At 48.1% G+C, this 23,959-nt stretch overlaps 10 protein-coding genes across 10 annotated transcripts; 7 read left to right on the top strand and 3 right to left on the bottom strand.

The window, feature by feature from the left end:
• Positions 1-149: 149 nt before the first annotated feature.
• TRUGW13939_02984 (uncharacterized protein) lies at positions 150-989 on the top strand (the record flags this gene model as incomplete). The annotated part of the gene is made up of 1 exon (XM_035486170.1): positions 150-989. One exon carries the CDS (start codon positions 150-152, stop codon positions 987-989), a length of 840 nt encoding a protein of 279 aa, XP_035342063.1.
• A 1,254-nt stretch (positions 990-2,243) lies between these two features.
• On the top strand, positions 2,244-3,449 carry TRUGW13939_02983 (uncharacterized protein; the record flags this gene model as incomplete). Its single annotated transcript, XM_035486169.1, has 1 exon — positions 2,244-3,449. One exon carries the CDS (start codon positions 2,244-2,246, stop codon positions 3,447-3,449), a length of 1,206 nt encoding a protein of 401 aa, XP_035342062.1.
• Positions 3,450-3,981: 532 nt separating this feature from the next.
• TRUGW13939_02982 (uncharacterized protein) lies at positions 3,982-4,485 on the top strand (the record flags this gene model as incomplete). Its single annotated transcript, XM_035486168.1, has 1 exon — positions 3,982-4,485. One exon carries the CDS (start codon positions 3,982-3,984, stop codon positions 4,483-4,485), a length of 504 nt encoding a protein of 167 aa, XP_035342061.1.
• Positions 4,486-5,464: 979 nt separating this feature from the next.
• On the top strand, positions 5,465-6,697 carry TRUGW13939_02981 (uncharacterized protein; the record flags this gene model as incomplete). Its single annotated transcript, XM_035486167.1, has 3 exons — positions 5,465-6,064; positions 6,120-6,346; positions 6,379-6,697. The coding sequence occupies 3 exons, from the start codon at positions 5,465-5,467 to the stop codon at positions 6,695-6,697; spliced, it is 1,146 nt and encodes a 381-aa protein (XP_035342060.1).
• Positions 6,698-6,863: 166 nt separating this feature from the next.
• On the bottom strand, positions 6,864-7,475 carry TRUGW13939_02980 (uncharacterized protein; the record flags this gene model as incomplete). Its single annotated transcript, XM_035486166.1, has 2 exons — positions 6,864-6,961; positions 7,049-7,475. The coding sequence occupies 2 exons, from the start codon at positions 7,473-7,475 to the stop codon at positions 6,864-6,866; spliced, it is 525 nt and encodes a 174-aa protein (XP_035342059.1).
• A 1,173-nt stretch (positions 7,476-8,648) lies between these two features.
• TRUGW13939_02979 (uncharacterized protein) lies at positions 8,649-9,787 on the top strand (the record flags this gene model as incomplete). Its single annotated transcript, XM_035486165.1, has 3 exons — positions 8,649-8,763; positions 8,828-9,188; positions 9,256-9,787. 3 exons carry the CDS (start codon positions 8,649-8,651, stop codon positions 9,785-9,787), a joined length of 1,008 nt encoding a protein of 335 aa, XP_035342058.1.
• Positions 9,788-9,981: 194 nt separating this feature from the next.
• TRUGW13939_02978 (uncharacterized protein) lies at positions 9,982-10,578 on the bottom strand (the record flags this gene model as incomplete). Its single annotated transcript, XM_035486164.1, has 1 exon — positions 9,982-10,578. One exon carries the CDS (start codon positions 10,576-10,578, stop codon positions 9,982-9,984), a length of 597 nt encoding a protein of 198 aa, XP_035342057.1.
• Positions 10,579-11,554: 976 nt separating this feature from the next.
• Positions 11,555-16,407, bottom strand: TRUGW13939_02977 (uncharacterized protein; the record flags this gene model as incomplete). The annotated part of the gene is made up of 6 exons (XM_035486163.1): positions 11,555-12,225; positions 12,322-12,874; positions 13,777-14,800; positions 14,868-15,630; positions 15,695-16,193; positions 16,267-16,407. 6 exons carry the CDS (start codon positions 16,405-16,407, stop codon positions 11,555-11,557), a joined length of 3,651 nt encoding a protein of 1,216 aa, XP_035342056.1.
• Positions 16,408-18,708: 2,301 nt separating this feature from the next.
• TRUGW13939_02976 (uncharacterized protein) lies at positions 18,709-20,740 on the top strand (the record flags this gene model as incomplete). The annotated part of the gene is made up of 3 exons (XM_035486162.1): positions 18,709-19,112; positions 19,172-19,777; positions 19,831-20,740. The coding sequence occupies 3 exons, from the start codon at positions 18,709-18,711 to the stop codon at positions 20,738-20,740; spliced, it is 1,920 nt and encodes a 639-aa protein (XP_035342055.1).
• Positions 20,741-21,002: 262 nt separating this feature from the next.
• Positions 21,003-22,190, top strand: TRUGW13939_02975 (uncharacterized protein; the record flags this gene model as incomplete). The annotated part of the gene is made up of 1 exon (XM_035486161.1): positions 21,003-22,190. The coding sequence occupies one exon, from the start codon at positions 21,003-21,005 to the stop codon at positions 22,188-22,190; it is 1,188 nt and encodes a 395-aa protein (XP_035342054.1).
• Between the last annotated feature and the right edge of the window lie 1,769 nt (positions 22,191-23,959).

The raw sequence follows: 23,959 nt of genomic DNA, 5'->3' as shown, positions 1-23,959 counted from the left end.
TGGCGCATAATATACCAACTGTCTAAGATACTTTTGTCTTCTGGTCTTTTGGTGAAGCTGTCAACATTACTATCATTGATAAATTGATATTATTGTTTGGTTCAGCTAACTCTACCCACTGGTTCCTGTCCATAATACTAGTACTCAACATGGAAACACACCCGTTGTCTGCCCACGAGATTGGCGAAGGGCTCCCCGTGTTAATCATTCATGGCTGGGAGTTAGACGGGAAAGCCGAAGAGCTGGACTTTGAGCCAATCTTCACCACCAAGGCCCCCGGTCTACGCCGGATCTATGTCGACCTCCCAGGCATGGGCACAACACCTGCAAACAACGTCAAAGATCTAGACGATATATATCTTCGCCTAATACAGTTTATTGATGCCCGGATTGGGAAATCGAAATTTTTACTTATGGGTTCATCGTGTGGTGGCTACCTTGCCCGTGCCCTCGCTCAAAAATACATTGGCCAAGTTGATGGTTTACTCTTACGAGTGCCGCTTATCGAGCCCAAGAACGAATTGCGTGATCTCGATGGTTTTCAGCCGTTGGTTCGAAATGAGCAACTCGTGTCGAGCATGCCCAGCGAGGACAAGGCGCTTCTCGGAGATGTTCACGTCCAAACACCGGCGTATATCAAGTCTCTCAAGGCAAAATACGAAGCTATACGTCCATCATTGAACGCGGCAGACAAAGAAGCTCTCGGTCCGATCCGTGAAGACCCGCAGCGATATCAGTTATCCCATGTTGCTGCTGCGGACGATAATAACAAGTTTTTTGCACCCACGCTTATCCTATGTGGTCGACAAGATGAGGTGGTGGGCTACCGAGACAGCCTCCGCCTGCTGGAGCTTTATCCGCGGTCGACCTATGCTGTCCTAGATCGTGGTAGACATGATCTTCCTGTTGATGAGAATGGGCTTTTTGAGGCTCTTGTTCGGGATTGGTTAACTCGGGTTGGGGAATGGCGAGTTCGTGCAGATAAATAAGAGAACCAGTGTTTTGATCTGTCAACTGTTTGTGCCTAGTAAATACCGAAAAATGGTTCTATGACCTTGCCATGACCTTCAAAAACCCGTCACGTTACAAAATATAAAACGTCTGAAAAGTATGTTATAAAATGTGAATCGTTGCGGGGCCTGTTACATTTATCTTTCTTGATATGCTATAAATTAAATTATAAACTATATAGAAATTGTTTGTATTTTAGTATTCTAATTATAACATTGAAACCGAGAAACTGTACATGTAGCGATGTCTACACCAAGGCCTGTAGGACCAATATAAAAGTGTACTCAGGAAGCTGTAGTGAAGACTGTCAACTGGTGCTTATTTAATGTTTATTTGAAGCGCCTGAAGAGCCTGCAAGTCAGTTAGCGAGGCCTTGGAGGGGGAGTGTGGTTTTATATAAGCGTATATCTGAGAGTGATTTATATTTATAAGGGTCAACTCGATGTCTCTGACTGGTTTGTTTTGTGGGTCCATCAATTCAAAAAATCAATTTTCATTGGTTCCATATATAAATTATATGGATACAGAATGGTTACAAAGTTCCAGATGTAATGAGATTTTGATGCGTGATAAAAATGTAGTAATGACGCAGGAACCGGTAACGTAACGAGATATATGACGCTGTGGTTTTATATTACATAATAAAACACATTAATGTAGCCAAATAGATAGTGTAACAATGATATGACGGTAATATTACCACGTTATGATTGTATGACCGTTAGTAACCATCGACCATTTTGGTCACCAAGGGGTCATCTAACTCCTTATATTTCCGCTGTTGTGAGATGCGTACAAGTATTTCCGTAACTTCCAACTCCTAGATATATAGTCCTTAAATGGATTTAAAGTAGAATATTGTTAAATTAATCCTATGAAGAGATTGATACTTTGGATTGAAGTGGTTTGTTACTAATTCGCAAGGCCGTGCGTAACATTTGAAAATTACAAACTTGTACCAAGTTTTACTATCGGGAATGATATCATTTCTAGCGATATTCGACATGTCAACTTGCTCAGTGGTCACTGCCCGATTTCTTGGCATGTCAAATGCAGGGATGTGTTTCGGGCTATGCAGCACAATCAGGCTGCACTAGTCAAAGTGCTCAGCCAACCCTGCAAAATGGAGTACTTGAATCTCCGCGGTTTTCTCCTCAGACAACCTTCTTGGGCACAATAGTTGCTAGCTCTGATATTTGATATATGCAGTACAAATCAGACATACAGCCAACATGTCTGGGCTCGAGGCGGTCGGCGTCGTCAGCAGCATCATCCAAATAGCCGACCTCGGTGCACGCGTGGCCCTGAAGCTATGCACATTCTGCCACAAGGTCAAACAAGCAGAGGCCAACATCCAGAATCTCTCCAAGGACATCTCCCTTACATGTAATGTTCTGCGACAGCTCAGCGACAATCTGAAACAAGATGACCAGATCCAGCTCTACTCGCAAAACGCGTTTGAGACAGCCCAGGAAATTCTCGATGAATGCGGGCGGATTTTTCGAAGCATTGAATCCGCCATGGACCAGGACTTGCCCCCCTTTGATACATCTTTTGAAACCAAGAAGAGCAACCCTTTTCTCAAGTTTTCTCGGAAATTGAATGTCGTCTTCAAGGAGCCACAGTTGAATGTTCTCCAGACCAACTTGGACAGCCTGAAGAACACCATGCTACTGATGCTGAACGTAATTATTTATACGGGTCAGTTGAAGAACAGAGAAATAGAAACGTCCAAGACAGGCCAAAAAGAGCTCGTCGAGATACTAGCGCAACAGAAACACGAGTCCGACCAAAAGTTCGAGCGATTGACAAGGGCCATTGAAGGCGTCCAGTTAGATGACAAGAACCCAGTCACGATAAATACTGTTGACGTTTATGACTCTGATTCCCCAGCGCTACCTACCAAACTCGCAGAACTTGCTTACCGTCCAGAAGTAACGGCTGATCAATTCACCCTGATAACTTCCGAAATCGAAACATACTCAGCACTTATTAAAGGCATTTTGAAAAGGGTACAGACCACCGATGCTCTTCTAGCCACAAATCGTTATGAGCGAATCAAACAGGCCGTCTTGGATGCGCATGCGAGAGAACTTCGAATTTTCAGCACCGAATACGGAGAGGACGGTGCGCAGCTTTTCGCAAAGTTGTGTCAGGGGCCATTATTCGATGGAATCTACCAACGCTTTGTGAAGGAGCAACTCGTACATGTAGTTGCCGAAACTAACAGGGGGAGGGAGAAAGAACTGAGATTGCAAAAAGTGGAACCTGAAATGTTTAAATTCGAAGGGTCTGTGTCCTTCAGTGAAGAGAAAAGGAGAGCAAACATCTTCATGTACATTTGGACCGGAACAGGCCCGGTGTTGAGTTTGGGATGCAATTTCACCATCAGCTTAGCTCTTACACTCCTATGCGGGCGATTATCCCACGGTCTATAGAAGGAAAATATTGCCTAGAGGATTTATAAACCCAGGTAGGACAATGAGCCGGGCTATGGAATGGGAAGTTTACGGCCCAGAGAGGCTCCAGGATGATCTATTTGATGTGAAGGGATTATTATCGAGCTGGACTACATTGTCAACGGATGAATTTTACGACTCTGATTTAGTAAATACCTCATGGACCAATTAGAATATTTGCGGCTAAGAATTCTATTTTAAGGGGAGATATAATGCTCTCAGAGGTACTGGTGGTACGGAGCCGCTCAAGATGCCTTATTGCTGAAACGGGTAACCTGCCTAATGTGGTATCACCAATTTCTCTGGCTCTGATATCAGATAGGAATAAAATATCAAAAATATCAAAAAAGTAGAGAACTTACATGCTTTAAAGATGATAGACGTCGAGGAAAAAACACGTGAATTTTTAGCTAACTATAGACCCACCTGTATCGCGGCTCTTATCGCGTTCTTTTCGACGACAAAACTCGAACATCTACACCTGCAACACTGGCTAAATACCTCAAACAAAATGGCCTCCCTAGTGCGCCACTTTAAATCGCTTCTCTCCAAGCCCGTCGCCAACAATGGCTCGCAGCTACGCGACCACCAAGCCAACGAGCGCACCTTTCTCTCATGGACTCGCATGGGCCTCGCTTTTGCCGCCATGTCCATTGCCCTTGGGCGCCTGGGACTCATCGATCATCTCATTCACAGCAACTACTCTCCCGATTATAATAATAATGACAACAATAATAATACAAAAGATAAAATCACGACAGCCGACAAGCCCAAAACCCAGCCAATCCACTCCGCCGAAATCCTCGCCAGTCAGATCTGCCAGATCCTCAGCGGCTGGTCCTTTGGCTATGGCTTCTTTCGCTACGTTTCTGTTAGGAGGAATCTGCTGAAGGGTCGGTTTGTGCCTGCGCTTTGGGGGCCTGTGTTTATGACTTTTGGTTCGATTGGGTCGCTCGGCGCGATTTTGTACAAGGATGATATTTTTCCGAGGTCGAAGTTGAGAGTTCAAGTTTGAAGATTGGTTTTTTGTTGTTTCGATAGATTTGTTTCATGTATTTTTTTTAATTTATACGAGTTTTTAAATTATCAACATATTTCAGATTTGTCCGGGAAGTTTCGTCGGACGACCATACGCCGATGGTCAAGTCCAACCCTAGCCCTAACCCTGTCTTGACAGCGGTTATAGTCGTAGTTAAAAGTATTAATCTGATCCGCTCACAATTTAAGATCACTTACGTTGGACTTTGCCTTTAATCCTCTTTTATCGTTGACACATCCACCAGTCATGTAGTTAACCGAAGTATACCCATTTCCAGTTGACATATGCACCGGATCCATCTTCATTCTCCTGTTAACCATATCACTGCCCGTTCAACTAGTCAAAAACAATAATATAATGTTCTTGTCTCCGTCAGCGCAATACTATAAATAGCACATTCAAATCCCCGACTCAGTCCCCGCATGGCGCAGTCGGCCCCAACCCCCCTAACGATAAGCCGTGGCAGCGTAACCAAAGCCAATGACAAGCTAATAATAACAAGAGACTAAGAAAATGCTTCTACGGAGTAGTGCTACTTTACTCGTAGCTAATACGGAGAAATGGAGAAATAAGTGTCTTTTAGCCTAGTGGCCAGAAGGCCTGTTATGTAACCAATTCAGCCGCAGAGGCTCTGTTTATTTCTTCGCCTTCTTTTTACGACACTTTAAAATCCATTCTTTGCTCCTCTGATTTCTCATTGTTGGCCTCGAAAGTAGCGGCGACGCAAAATGTGGTCGAGGAAGTTCATGTTGGTCGCACTCGGCTTGCATGTGCTGACAGCCTCTTCGCTCTCGTTGGATGCCAAAAGTGATGGTATGATACCAGGATTTTGCCGCACAATGACGAATTAATTGAAGCTAATAAAAAAAAAAAAAGACTCAATCAAGGATACCGCGAAAGCAATTGCAGCCGGGCTGACATCGAACTACTCAAGCGCGCCTACGAAGCCTGAAGAATGGTGGCAGGGTCTTTAATGTATAACGCTCTCATCGACTACTGGACTCTAACCGGCGATGACCAGTACAATTCAATCATCAAACAGGGCATGCTTAGCCAAATCGGCAGCGACGGCGATTTTATGCCTGCCAATCAAACCAGCTACGAAACCAGCTCGGAGCAAGCCAGCTGGGCATTGGCCGCGATGAATGCCGCCGAGGCAGGCTTTCTCACTGATGACGGCAGCAACTCTAGCTGGGTCATGCTCGCCGAAAAGGTCTTTAGCGAGCAGGCAGCGCGATGGGATACCAAGGCGTGCAACGGTGGATTGAAAGACGGCATCTTCCCGTTCCAGACCAGCTACCGGACAAAAGGCGCGTTTTCGAACGGCTTGTTCATGCAATTGGCTGCCAGGTTGGCCGTATATACTGGGAACTCGTCGTACAACGAATGGCCGGAGAAAGTGTGGAAGTGGTCGGAAAGCACGGGGCTGGTGGACTCGAACTATTCAATCTACAACATGCTCGACACTGAAAGTGGCTGTGACATCAATGACCCTACGATGTGGACAGCCGAGTTTGGTGCATATCTGTCGACTGCCGCAATACAGTACAACCCCGTAAGTTTTTGTTGTTGTTCAATCCATAAAGCTATGGAGGTTAATAATGTTCTAGACCAGCGGTTCGTCTATATGGAAATCCCGGCTTGATGGCGTTCTTTCGCGGGCTACCGAGGTATTTTTCAACATAGATCCCGATGTCATGGTTGGAACCGGATGTGAATTTGTACAATCCTGCAATGAGGAAATCGGAATCTACAGATCAGTGCTTGCACGCGCCCTGGGAGATATCGCCACGTTCGCACCATACCTAAAGGCTTCTGTCACTCCTAAGATTCAGAAGTCCGCTACATCAGCTGCAAAGTTGGCAACAGTGCAAAGGACACTTTTTGCAACTTCTCGTGGATGTCATCCCGCAATACTGCATTTACCGGCCTGGGCCAGCAAATCTCCGCTTTACAGATTGTGCTAGCGAATCTGGACCGGCCGCAATTGGCGACTGCAAATCAGACAGGCTCGGGGGATGGGTCAGAATCGACAGGATCGTCTTCCACGTCTACTAGTGCGCCATCTTCGACGCAGTCCACCGCAACACCAACTGCCAGTGGTGATACAGGAGCCGGGAACCGTTTGGTCGGTTCTGTGTGTGGTGTTTTTGCTGGCGTTGTAGCTGCCCTATTCTTGCCTCTGTAACATAATGTACGTGATGATTCCGAATATAGGTACATATTATTATGAAGAAACAGTAACCTTGGATTTGTAGACTTTTTCTATATACTTGTATACAACGAGTAACCAATTGACTCTAGCTGTATGCACACATTGCTATTCCTAACAGTAGTCTGAACCGAAGAATAAATCATGAGAAATGCAGGCTCTTCCAAATCTCCCAGGTGGCGCAGTCGCGGAAAAAAGTACCCCCCTGTTTCCAGTACTCAGTTTGTTTTTGTGTATCGCCTATTAAAATAATATATCAGTAACCATGAGTTATAGGGCCTGATACAAACTAAGTCAAAAATAAGAGGGGGAAAAAATATAGCATACATCCGTTAATAATAGTATAAAGCCGATCAAGGCAATGCGATTGCCCATCCCCCGCCAAATTTCTGTCAATCCAGAAGTTCAGTGGTGGGCTAGGACAGGTTTTCCCTCCATTATACGTCACAGAAACGGTGATGTTGGTTCCGCCCTGGTCTTGTGCGTCGTCCAGGATGTAGTATGTGTTTTTAAAGCCAGGCTTTGCGCTAGGATTGAGCTCTACGTACTGCCAGGCCATACATACAGAATTGATGGCCTTGCTTGCTTCGTCCAAGGTCATAAAATATCTGGGATCGCCTGGTATTAAGGGGTAGTTTTCGGTGAGGCACATGAGATTGCCGTTGTCCACATATCGAGTGAGTCGTTTTTCGAGGCGGGATTCTACATTGTCAGAGGCTTTCTCTCTGCTTGTGGTAATAGGGTTCCTTACCATGTGTAGAATCTAGTTTTGCAATTATCAATAGAGGTAAAAACAGTAGCAGGAGCAACTTCATGTTGGCCTGATATAGTATCAAGAAGCGGCAGTACTATTCGGAAGAGATATAGAGTGTAGAAAATCTGTATACATTGAGGTACTAAAACCCACCTGTGGGCAAAATCTGCAAAGGAGGTACTTTAGTAGCGTCGATACGATTAAGGCCCAAAAGTATGACCCCCCTCCTAGCTATCAACTGATGTCGCCAAACTAGGAAACTGTTGTGGGCTCTTTATTCAAATGTTGCTGTCTCGCTAAATCTGGATGTGATTACTATTAAAAATCTCCGTTTCTAAAACCAGACCAAGTTTCAGGTCTTGCCATTTCTTTGATGTATATTCTCCGGACCGGCCTCGGGGCTATTGAGAGGCGCTGACGGCCTTTTTGAAACAAAGAGCCAACTGGAAAGTGTCGGTCGGGACTGATATATTATAAGTGCTTCTTAAATTTAAATTCAATAGGCCTGCAGGTGTTGACCAATGACTATGGGCTGTGATAAGGAGGGTTGCAGCAGCAGCCATGCCCAGTCACGCAGAGTTATTTCCCGCCGGTGTGCACAGCGCCACAGGTTACTATTAAAGAGGCTGGCATCTCATATGGAAAAAATAAAAATAAAAATAAAAAAACACCTGCGAGAATGCTGAAAGACAGCCCTCGTCCAATGGCGACGCACGCAATGGTAATGCATCCAAATCCGGACTAGCGGCTATTCGGGGTCAAGATCCATACGAGACCCACAGAGCCCCGAGTAGGCCAATAGAAACGCGGCTGATTACATTTGCAGCGACGTCTATTGGCTGCAGGCCCCAAATACCAGGGCTGGATCCACATGACGTCGACCACTCCCCTCCTCGATGCGGCCAATGAGAGACGGCCGAAAGTAAGGGCAAATGCCTTTGGGCGGCGCTGGTTGGCAGGAGCAGCTCGCAGCGTGTTTAGCTCCTGCATGGCTTTTTCGATACGTACGTCCTGATAAAGTAGGCTGCACACTCTGCACACCCCAAGTTCCTCGTCAACTTCTGCGTTGCCCTCTTCTCGAGACAGTCAGAGCAAGGCTGTGGGATGTTCTTTTTGTTCCCAAACTACAGACTCAAAGAAACAACCCAACGCACGACATCCATAAACAGCACAATGGCGTTGCTGTTCCTCAAGCAGAAGCTTTTCCCAACTTGGTGCAACGGAAACCAGCGTTCTTCCCCCAGGGATCGCTATCTGAAGAAAAACTGCTCTCCGTCTTCTGATCTGAGTGAGTTAGGTTGTCCCTTCTTCACCAGCACCCGCATTACTAACCATCATATTCTTCGAAATAGGACGCCCATTGCTACCAGACTCGGACAACCTCGACGGCTCGACTGTTGATGGTGGGAGTGACCGGGACGTCGAGGCACAAATGACATCCCCGTACAGCACATTTGCCTCTGGCCCTCCAGATGATGACGACGAAACAGCCTCTAGCAGCTCCGGCACTAGCACGCGTTCTCGAGTCGATCCACGGCTGATATCTGATGCCATCCTGGGTCTTTCGGATGGCTTGACTGTCCCCTTTGCGCTGAGTGCCGGTCTTTCTGCCATTGGGGATACCAAAGTTGTCGTCATTGGAGGGCTGGCTGAATTGACAGCCGGTGCCATCTCCATGGGACTTGGCGGTTATGTTGGTGCAAAGAGTGAAGCGTATGTTATCCCTTACTCTTTCCTTTCCTTTGAGAATAGAAATGGCTAATCTGATCTCTGTATGCAGTGAATCCTACAACGCCACCGTTCGGGAAGTCAATGATCTCATCGGCCGCCCGGACGAAACGCGCTCAATCATCCAGTCGACATTCGCAGCATATAATCTTCCTCCGCATGCTGTCTACGAAATCGTGGAAACACTGCAGGCAGACCCAGACCGACTCCGCGACTTTCTCCTCACTTTCCACCACCAAGAGACCGAGCCCGGCTGCAATCAGGCATATGTGTCGGCGCTGACTCTTGCTCTGGGCTATTTCATTGGAGGCTTTGTCCCCTTGGTTCCGTATTTCATTGTCAGTGAGGTTCTTGTCGCCTTTTACTACAGTATCGCCGTCATGGCCGTCACGCTCTTCGTTTTTGGATATGTGAAGACCTGTGTTGTCAGAGGCTGGAATGGCAGTGCCAATATCCAAGCTGGCATCATGGGCGGTCTTCAAATGTGCGTTGTCGGCGGTCTGGCTGCTGGTGCCGCTGTTGCTTTGGTGAAATTGATCAACGGCGATGATCAATCTGCAAACCCGAAGGTCAAAGCCGAGTAGAATTCGATTCTACATACATCTATTAGCGTATTCAACATCTATGAGCGTTTCGGGTATGGCGTTATAGCGGAATGTACCCTAGACTTGGTTATTAAAAGCACGATATTTACATTATTTTAACATCAGACACATACATACATACCTATCTGTATAACATTTTCGAAACACAAAGAAAAACTCTCTAGAATATTTCCTCACGCCAACGCCTTCTGCACCAACCCTCTACACCGATCACTCATAGTAATCTGCAGCGCCATCCCCCGTCCCTTGTCCGACATCTTCGCCCACGTCTTCTTCAAAATCCCCACCATCTTCTCCTCATCATTGATTTCTTGCTCAAACGCCTCAAACTGATCATCCAAAAACACCAGACACGCCACATCCTCCAACGTCTGCGTTTCCTGTTCTTCCTGTCGCAACCCTTCCTTGCGCACCAGCGCAGCTACTCGCTCTGCTTCTGGTTGGCTATACCCCGCAGCAGCGCACATTTCCTGTGCGAGCTCGGCTTGTCTGTTTTTCAGATATGTGCGCCATCCGAAATAGCCTGCTTTTGTGGCTGGGTAGGACGACCGCGGTACTTCCCAGCGTCGCAAGTGCTGGGCGCGGATGGCGAGGCGCAGGAGTTCGGATGCGTTGGCGTTGTAGGCGTTGAGGTAGGAGGTCATTTTTTGGGCATAGTGTAGTTCGTAAGGGATTGTGTTGTCGCTGTTGTCGTCGATCTTCTTGAGGTTTGGGTCTTCCGAGTGCGCGGCGTCGATGGCCGCGAGGGCTTTGTGGAATTTGTCGGACATTAGTTTTTTTTTCTTTTCTTCTTTTCTTTTCCAGAATTGAACAATTTATTTCCTTGGGTTCAAGATATTATATCGTTCTGTTTCTCTTCCAGATTGCGCGCAGTAGATGTTCTGTCTGTCTGTCGTGTAAAGTTTAGACTTCAGAGGAGGGGTCGATTCTTATCAACTTGACCGATAAGCTGCTCACTTCAGCAGTTGACCTTCTATACATCGACACATACCAGATACCAGATGTCAATATCAAGATCAAGATCAGTATCAATATCAATGTTGTTAATAAATTTAATTCATGATTCTATTCAAAATTCTGTCTGCTCTGTCCTATCCATATCAACATAAACATACATCGATCAATCACGATCATATACATAAGCAGATAAAAAGAATTATCAAAGCAGGAGGGAAAAAAAAAAAAAAAAAGAGGGATGAATAATAAAAAAAAAAATTGAAAAAATAGCTCGGCGATAACAATATCATCATCCCTTCTTCCAGCCATTTTTTAGACCATCTTTTTTTTTGGAGGGTTTTTGGTCTGCGCTAAAAAGGAGCATCATCTTTTGTATATCATCCTGTTTTCTCCGACTCTTCGTTTCGTTGAAGTCGTCCCCGGACTCAAAAGACACGTGAATCAACACGCAAAGTAACCTCTAGGGTCACATCAAAACAAAAAAAATCCAATAAACCGCTGCTTCCCATATTGAAGAAAAGACAAAAAAAGACAAATCCCACCTAAAAACGCCGTCCGAGTTATCAAACGCGGGTATATCCAGCACCTCAATGCAAAGTGAAACAATGTACGTGAAAGCAATTGAAACCGCGATAATCAAATCCTGCAAACTCTTTTTTGAGAGTGCCATGCTACTCTCATCGAGCCCCAATCCCATAAATGCCAACCCCATAACTTCCCGTCTGTTTTGCCATGGGAGGAGACAGTTTCGAGATGTGATCCTACCGCCTTGATTAGTTCATGTCTTCACTAAAAAGCAAAGGCTCGGGGAGAATCCACCTTCTTGCGTTTTTTCTTCCCACTCCGGTCTTCACCGTTTGAATAAAAGGCAGACTCATCCTCATCATCAACGTAGCCTTCACCATACCCCATGAAAGAATTGTCGTCATAGTGCCGCTTTTTCCCACGAGTTGGGCGCGCACGCTCTGCGTCGGTGGTTCCTGGCGCACCGACACCATTCACTTGCACCGTCGGACGATTCGGGTTCGGCGTCGATACAGACCTCTTACCTCCGTCGACGCTGATATGCTTTGACGGTTTCTCATGGCCCAAGACGTCTTCCCAGTAGTCGTTGTTTGGTAACAACCCTGGTTCCATCTTCATCGCCCGCGTTTGGAGATTTTGTAGAACCGAGTCAATATCTGCAACCTTGATCTCCTTGCCATACACCTTTTGGTTGCGCCATTCCTCTTCTGGCCACATTGTCAAAGCTCTCAGCCCTCCAGCTGGTGACTCATTTTTCACGGCCTTGTTCCTGCCAGCCAAGCCAAGTCCTTTCAACTTTCCCTCGTATGACTTGCGAAGTCGGTTGATCTTTTCACCTGTTATGGGGTCTGCCCTCATGACCGATCTTCCAATAGGACCCAAACCATACAGAGAAATAAGATCCAGGGACGGATCAGGACCTGTAATTGTAGGGGCTATTTATGGAAAAACTTGTTAACGCACAGACACCAAAGACCTAGGACTAGCAACCCAGCGGCAGTCAAAAGATATCTGTGTCAAGGAAACCTTACCAGTTTTACAAAGATGGAAGGCCGTACCAAGGTCTTTCTGCAGAGCATCGATACTTGGATCGTCAGCAATAAAACGAGGCACCTTGGAGTCAACGTCCATCATATCAGCATCTGCAGACGACGGCAAGCCTCCCACGTCAGTGGCCCCTGGTACCTGATTTCGATCGTGATCAGAGCGTCTGTGTTCCTTTTTATCAATATCCATCATGTCTGTCGACAGAGCCATATTGGAATGCTGTGTTCCTTGCGCCCAAGACTTGTCGACAGCGTCTGAATCCTCCGCAGGGGTCACATTCCGGTGATGCCCACTGATACTGCTGGCCGGCGTAGGAAACGAATTTGTGACACTCACAGTCGGCTGCTGTGAGGTTTGTGTAGACATTGGGGTAGATGATGGGGACGAAAGGGGTCGACCGTTCGACGTCGTGTGGCTGGGGGACGTATGTGGATTGGCGGGATTGGCGGCATAGCTCTGTGCGCCGACTGACATCAACGGAGGAGATGTGGGTGTTTGAGGGCCAAGAGTGTTGGAGCGCTGAGGCGAGCGGTTCACCTTGAAATGGTCCCCTGATGACGAGGACGGTGAAGGAAGGTGAGAGGACAGTGGCGGGAGAGAAGCGGACATAAAGTCTCAGGCAAGAAGAAAAACAGACTAAAGCACAACCGAAACCACCGTCTTTGTCAATAGTTACTTCTTCTTAGAAGCACAAACGACGTGAATCGATCGCAGAGTGACCAATGAGCGAATCACAAGAGTCGGCCGATCAAGGCTTCGCTCACGGGCGGATCTGGAGTCGGGGTACCAGCTCGACAACCTGCATCACAACACAGTTTAACGCTAGGCTGTATTTGCTGTATAATCGCAGCTCACTCAGCTGGGTGGTTTGCGATATCTTTGGGTTCGCTGGGGGTGAGTGTTGTGTGGGTAGAGGGTGAGAAGACGATCGCCCTTTGTTGCGGACTGAGATTGGAGTGAGGCAACGAGGAGTTGGATGACGGCAAAAGCGCCCGGGCATCCACGTGACTGCAGCTGACTCGGGACCCAGTTTTTATCTGACCGCCTGCCGGAGACGGGCATATTGCGGCAGAACACGAAATAGTCACGTCGCGCTCGGTGGTTTCACCTCACCGTGTGGTATTCTAAACCTTGTTAATTATTACTAAAAGATTTTTTTTTAAATATTCGATGGATCAGATTTATTATCTGGGGGTTCAAACTCCCTGATAACGAGAGCCGATTCGTGGCTTACTAGGATATGCCCAATATAGATTATTATGTTCTACTCCGTAGATCCAGTAGGATTACTACCTATAGTATTTAAAGGCTAATTTCGTGCTAGATGTGAAGAAGAAATAATTGGTAAAATATGATTGGCAAGGGTATTGTAAATAATGCAACACTTGTGCATACCAAAAAAACAATCAGGAATGATAAGAGACCGTTCCATGATTAACCAGAAGCGAGGACACATCTGGGATATTATCGGCCAAAGAATCCATGAGTTCAACCTGCTCTTCCTGACTCAGCGTCCGCCCACGCCATGGGCCCGGCTGGTTAGAGTATTGTGAATACTGGTCGCCAAAATTCCCCATCCAAAACATGGGGTCCACGTTGGCTCCAACATAAGACAGGCTGCTTCCCCTTGTCGTAGCCACTGTGTAATTGGGATCCCAGCCGGGAAGACCAGTGACGACAGAAGGAAACGAATTAAAAGGCGTGCCCGGGTCAAAATTAGGGTCGCAATAGTTGGCATTCATTGGAGCATAGGGCTGCCGGGTATCGTATAACGGGTGATGGAGGGGAGCAGGCGGTGGCTGCGCAAGAGGTGAAGAAGTGGTCGGATGGATATTCGATTGTTTCAAGGGAGACTGAGAGGTTGGTACTGCCATGTTCTGGACGGGCGAATAGACTGGGGTGTGTTCCCTTGACAGGGAGGTTTTGATATCCACATCAGAAACAAATTGACTGGAGGGGGTGACAGTCTGAGCAGAGTAGTGGGAGTTGGAGGAAGGACTAGACATCGTAGGAGGAGTGACGGCCTCATGAGTTGAGACAGGAGACGGATGAGTAGACGGTGAATGCACGACAAAAGATTCAGTAGTGCCGTATGACTTGAGACATGCAGAAATAAGACTCTGGTACAGGTGGAGAGCCGACTCGCAACCCGGCCACCGTTGTGCAGAAATCATGACGCCTTCTAGCGCAATTTGGAGATAGCTCTTTACTTCGTCGATAGAATGTTCTTGGCGAATCTCAGGGTATGACAAGGTCCAGAGGAGAGTGCTGATAGCCATGAACAGAGCTTGGGTAGATACCCAGGTTAAATCCACCGACCCGGTAGCCATTTGTTCTCTATGCATGGTAACATTGAACACACAGGCATCGTAGCATTTTCGAGCCGCTTCTGCTGAGGGTTCCGGGATTTGTGGTGAAGGACGATATAACAAAACGACAATCGTGTTTTTTCGACCAACAAACCTGAAACTAGCGTTAGCAATGATTTTTCTAGGTCCTTCCCAGTGGATTTTCTAAAAAAAAGACTGACCAGGTTTCGCCCAACCCACTACCGCCATCCTGCTTTGGACATGATGCTACCCAGTGATCCAACTTGGCGCCAAATTGTTCAAACCAGGGGTCCTGGTGGTCGACAGGGGTCTCCCTTTTGTTCAAGTAAAGAACCCGCCGCGCTTCGGCTTGCAGCAAGCGCATCTTAAAGAAATGAATCGCAATGCATTTCGCCAAAATGGGCTTTGAACCAGGCAGTATTCCCTGCGGCGTGATAAAGCGGTCATCGACCAGCTCGGGAAAGTTGATATCCAAGTGGTCGTGACTGACACAGAATGAATTCGTACGCCCAAGACTGTGGGCAAGACCAAATTCCATCGTGATGATAACCCAGGCCAGTCGCCGACGCAAATCAACTTCCAGCACATTTAGGGGTCCGCCCGTGGGCGATTTTGTGATGGTGGCTTCCTCTGTCAGTCCGAGCTCTTGGGCCAGTTTCACGGCCACGCCAACCACCCAGTATGACGCCGTCCTAGTTGGCGTTACTAAAGAGTATTGGGCAATGAGTAATAAGCATTGCAATGATTTTATATCCATGGGTTTGATCGAAGGCTCTAGGAAAGGCAGTGCAGCTAGATAGTAACTGTCGGCCAGCCCTGCGTAATCGGTGCTCAGCTTTTGCATACTGATTGCAATGACCATGCGCAATTCAAAGTTCTTAACGGGATCATTTGAGCCGACAAAGACATCTTCGGCGTCTTGTCGAAATGTTGGCTCATGAAGGACGGGGAGCATTGCCTGGCCTAAGGTTTTCAAGTTAGACCGTTTTTTCCAGCCATTTGGCGCTCATCGTGATGGGCTACTTACCTCTGACCATGTACAAATCAATCAGTTTGTAGGTTAGTTCTCGCGGTGGGAGCTCTTCTTGGGGCATCGAACTGATCATCGGGTAAACCTTGGAGGTCGGTTTGGAGCTTTCCTTAGTGAACATATCGCGAATCTCCTGCGCAGTCATTTCGGGAACGACGTCTTTGATGCTCTTGGAGTCGGTGTTTTGTTTCGCCAGTTCCATTACCAATCTGGTGATAGCAATGCCACTTGACGGACCGAGATATCTCGGTTCATCGGTCGGTGTGAATTTGATGCGGCCGGCTCCGCGGGCCATGAGTTCGGCATCAGCGGCATGCTGGACCTCTTTCTCTGCTTCGTGTATCTCTAGTTCCAACGCGCGGGCCTTTTCCTGGAGCTGGACAATGTAGGTACGGGGGATGGGCATGTTCCGGGCCGGATCATAGTAGACGCAGCGCGAATTGCTCCGCTGGCACGGCTCGCATCTCGGGATGCCTGGATCGCATCTGGATTTCCTCTTCACCACCCCCGAAAGGGCGAATTGGTCAGCTTCAAGCACATTCGATGGAGGGTCTTTCTCTCTTTCTTACCTGTCGACATCTCGTGCACGCAGTGAGAGTGTGGGCAATCCGGCCATCCGGCGCGTCCTGGATCCCCTTCAATGGAGCCCCCGGCTTCCACGGATCCGTGAAGACCGGTCGGGAGCTTGGTCGAGATTTGTGTTCTCCCATCGTTCAGGAGATGCTCGCGTCAGGGACGAGCTCCGGGTCAGGCAAAGTGGGAATAAAGCAAGAATTGTGGTTGGGTATCGTCATGATCTGTCTGTCATCTTCGTTTGCGCTTTCTTGGTAGTATTGTTATTGTTTTTCGCTTCGTGTCTTCGTATATTCCTCTCGCTCTCGTTCTCTTTCAAGACAGGCTGTATGGTTGCACTCAGTCGACAGGTAATTCGTTATTTTTGTTCGCGGTACGCGCCTCAGCCAGCGAGGCGGGGAACAACGATCGGCAGGTCGCTCTATTATATGACGAGCGACACGTGAAGGCGGCCGGCCCCCTTACGCTGAATTCAGCATGTCACAGCCAGGCGCGCAGAGGTATGTGCTCATATGGTAGTGCAAATGGCGATGTACTGCATCCACGATCTTGCAGCTATGCAGTTTTCCTTGCAGATTGCTTCAACAGGGTCCGCTACGGTCGCAGGTGGGAGCGATGCTGGCAGAATAATGGCTTACGAGGCCGAACACGGTATGGCGCCAGAACGGTAAAATATACGAGACTCAAAAGTAACTACTCAATTAACTAATCTCCGGACGAGGAGGAGCACAGGGCCTTTATCAGCCGCCCAGGCACGATGTCTGGCAAGTAGCAGTACGGGGGGTACGGACCCCGAAGCAAGCGAACTGCCTAACTAGTTACTATTGGCTAGTTCATGGTAGAAGAACTGGACAGAGACGGGCATGATTGACCATGTGCCATGTGGATTCCTTGAATAGTCGACGTAGTTGGCTAGTTTTGCCTCCTGGCCATAGCGAGCTAATAATGCAGCGACAGCGTGGGGTCGAGATCATGAGAAGCCAAGTGGGACGTCCATATGCACGGTTTAATCACCTGAACATGGCCTCGTCAAGCAGTACGAGCGTCCTGCAAGTCCAGCAAGCTCCGACGAGGAGTTAACAAAGAAGAGGACACAAAAGCCGCAAAAATTGGGAGAAAGAATGGCATCTGGAGGATGCGCCGAACCATGTTTGCAGCGGGGACCGTGAAACCAATAGTCTGATCGCTTACTTTAGATCTCGAGTCCGGTTATTTTCCACGGCTTGCAAATGGTGAGCTCCGAGGCATCGTCGCCACATGGCAATAATAGCGTTGAAATAGTGCGCAGTTGATTGATCCATGATCCTGAAGGCTGAAACAGCTTTGACGGTAAATGTGGGGAGTAGGGCTATAGGCTATAGCTAAAGCCTAACCATGGGATTCGGCGGTGTCTCATACCACAGTTTCTTTGGAACACAGGAGCATTTCAGATACACCAATTAGCACATCCCTCAGATCATATATGAGATCTAGATTACCGATCATTGGACAGGAATCAGATCCAAATCTTGCATATTTCCACCCTTATATGAATTCATCATTCATCGTTGGGGCGAGTGGCCATCACTAGATGCATCGCTTCTTTGCTGTGGTAAAAGTGAATGCCCAGTTATCAATACCGCCGGACTCGGGAGCTAATATTTGCATACAACCCCTAGCTAACCTAGGACCTTTACCACGTAGAAATCGTCAGCTTGCAACTGCGTGTAGTCATTATACTTTGAGTCAATCTTTACCAGTCATCCCTTGCAATTCTGAGACAATACCCCGTAACATCGGGATAATTATTGCCGGTGCTAAGCCCAATGACAAATTGTTTAGTGATAATATTCCCTAGCTATTTGGAATGCATCATTCTTTAGCGTTGTGGGTGCCACGATCCAGCTCCTGCGTAGTAACAAGAAGTATAGATGCAAATCGCGATCAGACATCGGCCTGTTTATCAGTTAGCGCTAATTCTTCATAGTTTGTCACCATTCAATAATTAATAAAAACCAGTCAACATTCTGCACAGCTAATATTAATAATAATAGCCGTAACCCATTCGGTGTCTGTCTGTGGAGGCGAGCGACCCGGCAATGCCTTAGTCCGGCCTCCCGCATTCTGTAGTGTAGCGAATCGCTCCATAATTGCGGCCCAGCTGAGCTGCGATCAACTCGTGTCGCTGCGTCGGCGATTAGTGTCTCCTCCAATAGTCTGTCTTACTCTGGTGTTCTGCAATCCTGCTAACATGCACAGCTTCTGTGGGGTTCTGTTGTGCCACAATAATATCCCCCCGCCGACGAACTCATCCATGGGCAACAAACTCCACGAAACCAACAACCAACGCCGCCCCTTGTCGATGTCGAGAATGATCGAGTGAACTCTCAGGTGCCCGTGTGTGTCGAAAAAATTCCGAAATGCAAAGTGCCCGTCTGCAGGGAATGTAACAAGCCGCAATGTCTTCAGCGTTTCTGGACCATCCGGTCCTGAAAGTCAGTCGCCCCGTCGCTGCCTGTTCGCGATGCCGCACCGCAAAGATCAAATGTGATGGAAAATTGCCTTCGTGTTCCGCCTGCGAGAGGGCAAACAAGGCCAGTAGCTGTTCTGGCGCCTCGGACGAGTTCGCTCGGGGTAAGGAGAGAAGCTATGTCGCCTCTCTCGAAGGCTACTGCGAAAGGCTCGAAAAGCGTCTGGCCGACGTGCGTCAGCGCCAGCAGTCGCGCATGCTCACCGCCGCTGGCGACGGTGGACAGGTCCCGCAGAGCTCAATCACCGCCTTTGCGGCGGAAAACACCAGCTCCGTTGCTCACCGTAAGGAAGTGTCCGATATAGACGACTTGGTCGGGGACTTTGGCTTTCTGTATGTGGATCCAGCGTCAGCTTCTCCAAGGGCGAATATTCCTAACAATAATGGCGCAGCTCGGTCAACGCAACCTCACGAGACTTCCGCGGAATTACCTCTAATGTATCGTTTGCTCAATTGCTTTTGACGACATCCACCGTCGAACCGCTCCCTCCGTTTTCAAGCCGAAACCTACCTCCAAGACATGAAGCCACCAGATTGATCCAGCACTATTTCGACAACATATACAGTCAACTCCCCTTTTTCACCGAAACCGCATTTTGGACTTCTGTCGAGGCCGTCTACCAAAGCGAGGGTCGTTTTGCGAAACCGATTGATAACTGGATGCTGCGGATGGTGTTGGCAATTTCTCATGCATCGCTCTCGCCTCGAAATCAAGATGGCAACAATCAATTCACCTTTTCGATGGTCTCCAGCGCGTTGGAATACTCGGACGAGGTTCTCCATCCAGGCTCGATGCGTGGTATCCAGGCTATTCTCCTACTCACCTTGTATTCACTGTTCGACCCAGTACACTTTCGCCCACGGTTCTTGGTTTCCTTTGCTGCCCGGGTGATGGTGGATTTGGGTCTCCATCAAGATCCGCCGGCCGAAGTACTTTCCGACAGAGCTGTGCTTGAACAAAGGCGCCGGCTCTTCTATTGCCTTTACTCTTTGGATCGGTGCGTACTGTGTATATCTCGTTTCTTCCTGCCGTACTGACTCGTTGTTTTAGGGTGATATGTACGGCCCTAAAGTTCAATTTTTCGTTTTCAGATGCTTCTGTCAACGTCGCCCTCCCGCATGCGACATCGTCTTCCAATCCAACAACCGAGGGCTTCATGCTCAGTAACTTGGAACCAGCTATCCATCTGTTCAAGCTTCGTCGCATTCTGTCGCCAGGCTATCAAGAGATGTATGGTAATGGGCGCAGTCCGTCACCCCAGCCATTGCTTCTCACGTGGAAACTTTGCGCCGAAGCTCGGGATTGGTATGATCAGGCGCCAACAAATATTCCCAGTTCGTTCAATCTGCTGTATCGATTGGAGTTGCTGTACAGCACCATTATCTTCCTCTCTCCATCGTATCGCGATCCGGTCATATGCGACTTTAGCAAAGCGCTGCTTTTTGACCGATGCATTGACTACATCAGCCAGTTCCATCAAGTGGTAGTAAACTCGAGCGGCCTGCCATTGGCGACATATTTGGACATTCAACGCGTGCGGGGGATTGGCCAGCGGTTCGTCACCATTTTGAATGAAGACTACGACTTGCTCGTCAGCAACAGGGTTCCAGACGTGCCAGCGGTGCCTCCGGGCACCCCTGAGCCACCGTACCTTGCAGCGGAAGATCGCATCAATTGCCACGCACGCGCGCTGAGATGCCTCATTTATATCGAGGATATCCTGCAATACGGCGTTCAGCGATGGAACACACGGCGGGATTATGATGATTTTGTGCGTGATTCGGCCGGCGTGAAAGCGCAGCTGGAGCAGCAGAGGAGTCCATATCAGAGGGCCCACGCAATGCCTCCTCAAGGCTTCGTCTCTGCAGGAGTGCCGGTGGCTGCGAATGGCTACCAAGGGATGCAGCTATATGTCAATGCTGGGCAGGCATACTATCCGAATATGACGAGCCGTGAATGATGCAGAAAACAAGACTAGTCGATAGTTTTCAGTCCGAGAAATCTGGATGTTTCTCGCAGGAAGGAATGCATAGCGGTGGTTGCCGGCAGTCGCTCCTTCCTCGTGAACAGAACCCAAGCGAACACTCCAACGCCAACTCCCACGACACAGCACAAGACAACTCTACCACACACACTGTCACATACACACTGCAGACCCAGACCAGTATACTGTACTCTACATCACCAAACCAGACCAAGCACAGCTCCCCGGCCACAACAGCATGCATTATACTTCGTTCTTCATATGCTTCGTCGCGGTATTCCTGTGCTTTGCCGCCCACCGCACAGATGGATTACCTTCGTCAAAGCACGATACCGGCGCACGCTTTGCTCTCGCTATGGAAGAGGGCAACCAGCTAATCCGGCTGCTGAAAGGTTGCGACCAGTCTCTCGACAGAGTGTCGATAACTACAAATGTGAACTGCACTTCTGTGCCGTCCGGGTTTCCAGAAACCTGCAAGAAGCTCACGGCTTTGCTAGAAAAGCTGTTGAATTCCCACCACTCTATAGTGCCCCGCTCGATACCTGACATGGACCAAATCCCGATCGGTCCTGGACCGCAGTACGGTCTACAGCATACGGTTTCAGAAACAGCCAGAGACGTCCAGGTTGAGCGAAACAGTTTGGCGTCACGATCATATGATATCATTGCACGTGCTGCAGACCGCAACCATCGCCGCGAAGTCTGCGAGGCCAAAGCGTGTCCGAAAAAGGGTCTCGAAAAGGCATGCACTGCGAAGAAGCTGCAGCCCAAGACAGCGGCAACCTGCAAGATGTGTTGTCCCACACCAGACCCCAAACTCATCGGCGAGCATTGCCAGGCAAGATGGAAGCGAGAGCGGAAAGCGTTTTACGTTGTTTGCTTTGTTCTCATTGGGATTACGCTAGTTTCTGGCTTGGCCCTCCGCTTACGGAGAGCCTATGTTCAAAAACAACAACAGCCACAGACCGAAGAGGATAAACAAACGGGAGAACTGTACCATTACGATGGAGCCAAGTCGTCAAAATCTTACGATGGAGCAAAATCATCAACATCTCTAAGGCAGAGTAGCCAGACGGACGGCCCTTCTTTGGATACCGTTGATCAGGATGAAAAATTGGATGAGCTCTGGGAGGAGGATGAGGGCGATATTGGAAGCTCGGCGGCTCATAAGAAATGGAAACAGCTGGGACTACTGTCCAAAAACGGCCGCAAGAGAGTTCAAGACCTGTTTGATGTGGAGGCGATGCGGTCCAGACGGGAAGTTGGCAACCCACCGCGACAGCAGTCCGATGACAAGATTCCAGTCATGCCTCGAGCTCCCAACGCAACGGTTCGACAAATGAATCAGGGGTCTCGACGAGGTCGGCTCGAGAGGCAGTCTAGCCACGTTGAACTCCGGCAGGTTCCCTACGGTGGCACGGCTTGAGGCAACTGTTCGAGAGAATTGTTTTCTGAGATATCACGCTTATCCATACAAACCTACACACCACGCTCCTGCTTATCATACTGCTGTTTATCCCGTCCGTATATATACCTTCGTTTGAACACGGCTCAGCGTGAAGAACAATACCATTACTATTAATGAACTATGAACACAATTATTTTGCCCAACAAGACTCCCATTGTTAGCTATTGGTTATAAAGGCCCATGTACATCGTACAACAAATCACGTTGACAACGGTTCGTTATACCTCGATCGAAACCCCCAAATATCAAAGATCAAATCTACAGGGCAAGGGCTAGACCCAAGACACCCACAGCACCAGTCAACCCCATGGCCAACGCGCCAGTAGTCTCAGGTGCACCGCCAGTCGAGGTAGCGGAGGTTCCAGTCGAAGCGACGGCGGAGCTGGAGGCAACGGCATCCGTACCAGTCGCGGTAGCAGCAGCAGCGGCAATCGCAGTAGCAAAATATGTCTCGACATTCGGCGGCACCGAAGCAAGCCAGCCGGGCGTTTGGCTGGCCGCAAGCGAGCTGCCGAGGTCAGACAACCAGCCCGGCAAGGCAGTGGGATCGTTCAGCTCGCTGAGAACAGAGGATGGGACGGCGGTGGTTATGATGCTGATGATAGAAGGCGCGACGGTGAACTCGGCGACAGCGTCACCACTATCACGATACATTAGATATTAGCCTTGTTCTTTTTTTGTGCTACATGCATGTATATATAAAAAAAAAGGGGGGGTGTTTGTGTGTCTTACTCAGCGGCAAAGACTGCGGTGGCCGAGGCCAGAGCAAGAGCTGCGATCTTGAGCTGCATGTTGTATGGATTTTGGCAGGATGGTGTATATATAGTATTTGATGGGGTTGTATCAGTTTTGATGAAGGTAGGAGGAAGGAAGTCTTGGGGTTTTTATAATAACTGCTCGACTGTAAAGGGCAACCCAATGCAGTGCCATACTACGGGGAGTAAAAAACAACAACAACAAACTAGTCACGCTAAAACCCAAACATGAGTTCAGCTAAGAGTCAAAAATGAGAGTCCGGCGAATGAACACATGGGAAAAAAATATCCACAGGAGAGCTGAAGACGATCAGAGCCTGGATTGATACGTGCTGACTGACCCTGGGAAATTGCCATGGACTTAGAGATATTACTCCTACTCCCGTTTCTTATAACATGATCTATATTTATATCAAGGTTTATTGCCTCTTCTAGACTTCTACCACGTTAAAGTAAGTAGCTAATTTAGATTGCTGACGTGGTGTTGGACTATCGTCAATCGCGTCATTTGTGTTTGACTCGTCTCAAAAATTTTAACAAGGGTAGGTTACTTCGTGAGTTTGGATTAATATTGAAAGGTTAAATGCGCTAGCTTCTAGTAGTAGTTCATACGATGTTAGCCGTAGCTAGGTAGAGGTCTAGATTACTTGGTGAGTTTGCATTGATATTTAAAGAATAAATACGCCAGCTACTACTAGTAGTACATCAGATATTCGCCATAGCTAGCTAGAGGTCTAGAGGTCTAGATTGCTTGGTGAGTTTGCATTAATATTTAAAGATTAAACGCGCTAGCTACTAGTAGTAGTGCATCAGACGTTAGCCGTAGGTAGTTAGAAAGGCTAAAAATAGCGTGCATATTGCTATTTTGGATATACGTAGTTTTTCTTTCAGCTACAGTAACAAAAGCAACAGAAAGTTAAGCGGGCACAAGCTAGGTAGGTGGTTAATGAATTATCTTCATGGCCAGTTAAA

This window comes from Talaromyces rugulosus, chromosome II (assembly GCF_013368755.1).
Source record: "Talaromyces rugulosus chromosome II, complete sequence".
Lineage (NCBI taxonomy): Eukaryota > Fungi > Ascomycota > Eurotiomycetes > Eurotiales > Trichocomaceae > Talaromyces > Talaromyces rugulosus.
This window is presented reverse-complemented; position numbering and strand designations above follow the sequence as displayed.